Source organism: Coptis chinensis, chromosome 9 (assembly GCF_015680905.1).
Source record: "Coptis chinensis isolate HL-2020 chromosome 9, ASM1568090v1, whole genome shotgun sequence".
Classification (NCBI taxonomy): domain Eukaryota; kingdom Viridiplantae; phylum Streptophyta; class Magnoliopsida; order Ranunculales; family Ranunculaceae; genus Coptis; species Coptis chinensis.
In genome coordinates this window covers 38493778-38495575 of record NC_141464.1, presented here as the reverse complement: position 1 = coordinate 38495575, position 1798 = coordinate 38493778, and the positions used below count along the sequence as shown (strand labels likewise).

Sequence of the window (1798 nt, the reverse complement as noted above, 5' to 3'; positions counted from 1 at the left end):
ACTCTATAGTAAAAGACGTCCCAACACTCGTTATGAACTTTTTGCTCTAACTCAACAGTTTATTCGAGTTGAAGATGATGCATCGGCACGAGTTCACAGAGATAGGGATCGAATAAGCAAGCCGTAGGAACAAAGTAAAAAACCGAAGTTTCAACAAACAACCGATCAAAAGTTCAAGAGTGATGGTAGGCCACAACAATGGAACGACAAAAAACAAAATAAACTTCTCGAGTTAAAGCTTACCACCCTCAACGAGAAGTATGCTGTTATCTATGAGAAGATTAAGGGAAAAAATATCTTATCTCCACCTTTTCCTCTCTCCGAAGATACCAAGGCTACACGTGACAAATCACTGTGGTGCAAATTCCACGACGATTTTGGTCATGAAACTGAACAATGCCGATCTCTAAGGGGTAGAATCCAAGGTTTGATCGAGAAGGGTATGCTCCAGGATTACGTGCTGGGTAAAACGAAACAAGTTTTAGTCGTGACCACATACAATATAATCAAAGTCGGTCATGCCATAGTTGATTCAATGTCTAACACCCAGCGCAAGAATTTCAATCACTCCAAGATCACTGATCTCAGCCACCACTATGTTTATAGTGGATATGATTTTCTCCATGGTATGGGTACTGAGACTTATGAGGAAGGACCTTTCTGTTGGACTGACAATGATCTGATAGGAGTGCACCATCCTCATTATGATGCTGTTGTAATACAAGCTTTTGTTGGAATTCATCGTGTGCAGAAAATCATGATCGATACAGGTAGTTCGGCAAGTGTGATCTACAAGCATTGTTACAAAGGACTCAATCTCCCCGAGAAAATGATAGTTCCCGATCCAAATCCAATCATTGGCTTCGATGGGACAACAACAAAATCAATTGGTAGATGCTCTTTTCCGGTGACATTAATGAACAAGGAAGCTATAATTGATTTTCTTCTCATGGATTGTAACTCCTCCTACAATGTCATTCTGGGAAGAGATTGGATCCACTCAATGGGAGCTGCCGTTTCTACTATCCATCAGGCTATCAAGTTCTGGTGTGATGGTATGGTATGCAAAGTTCGAAGTGATCAGATAGTAGCTTCGAAGTGCCATGAGTCTGTACTCGAAGATTATAATGATTCGGAAGTCAAGGGCAATACCATCCTAAATGTCGATGGGGTAAAATAACAATTACAGAATTCCATTGGCTGGGTAAATGCTATGGAGCAGCGTTTAGGTGCCCCCCCGGCCATCGACAGGCTCCTCGAAGTACAGATCGGCAACAAGGAAGAAGAAATCACTTTTATTTTTGTGGAAATTTCCAAGAAGGAACAGGATGAACTCATTGAGCTTTTGAAGAAAAATTGCACAGTGTTTGCGTGGACATTTGAACAAATGCTTGGGATTGATCCTTCACTTGCATGTCACAGGCTGGATATCGACAAAACACAAAAACCAGTATGTCAGAAGCCTCGCCGAATGGCTCCCGATCAAAAGCTCAAAGTGAAAGAAGAGATCTACAAACTTCTAAGTGTTAATTTTATTAGGCCTGTACTATATCCGAAATGGATATCCAATGTAGTAGCAGTCCCTAAGAAAAATGGGAAACTTAGAATCTGTGTTGATTTTACTGATGTCAATAAAAAATGTCCTATTCACCCGTATCCCTTGCCTTGTATTTTTGAAATGATTGATGCCACTTTAGGGTTTAAACAAATTTCTTTTATGGATGCCTTAATGGGATTTTATCAAATTGCATTAGCTGAAGATGAACAAGAACTTACAACTTTCATAACAGACCAATGC

At 40.2% G+C, this 1798-nt stretch overlaps 1 protein-coding gene across 1 annotated transcript; it reads left to right on the top strand.

Annotated features, from left to right (window-relative positions):
• The first annotated feature begins 535 nt into the window (after window positions 1-535).
• On the top strand, window positions 536-1180 carry LOC147475894 (uncharacterized). Its single transcript, XM_086585566.1, has one exon. The coding sequence runs from the start codon at window positions 536-538 to the stop codon at window positions 1178-1180; it is 645 nt and encodes a 214-aa protein (XP_086441692.1).
• Window positions 1181-1798: the final 618 nt, after the last annotated feature.

Bases quoted from the DNA above. Each gene is read 5' to 3' on its own strand.
- LOC147475894 (XM_086585566.1), top strand. From the start codon at position 536: ATGTCTAACACCCAGCGCAAGAATTTCAATCACTCCAAGATCACTGAT.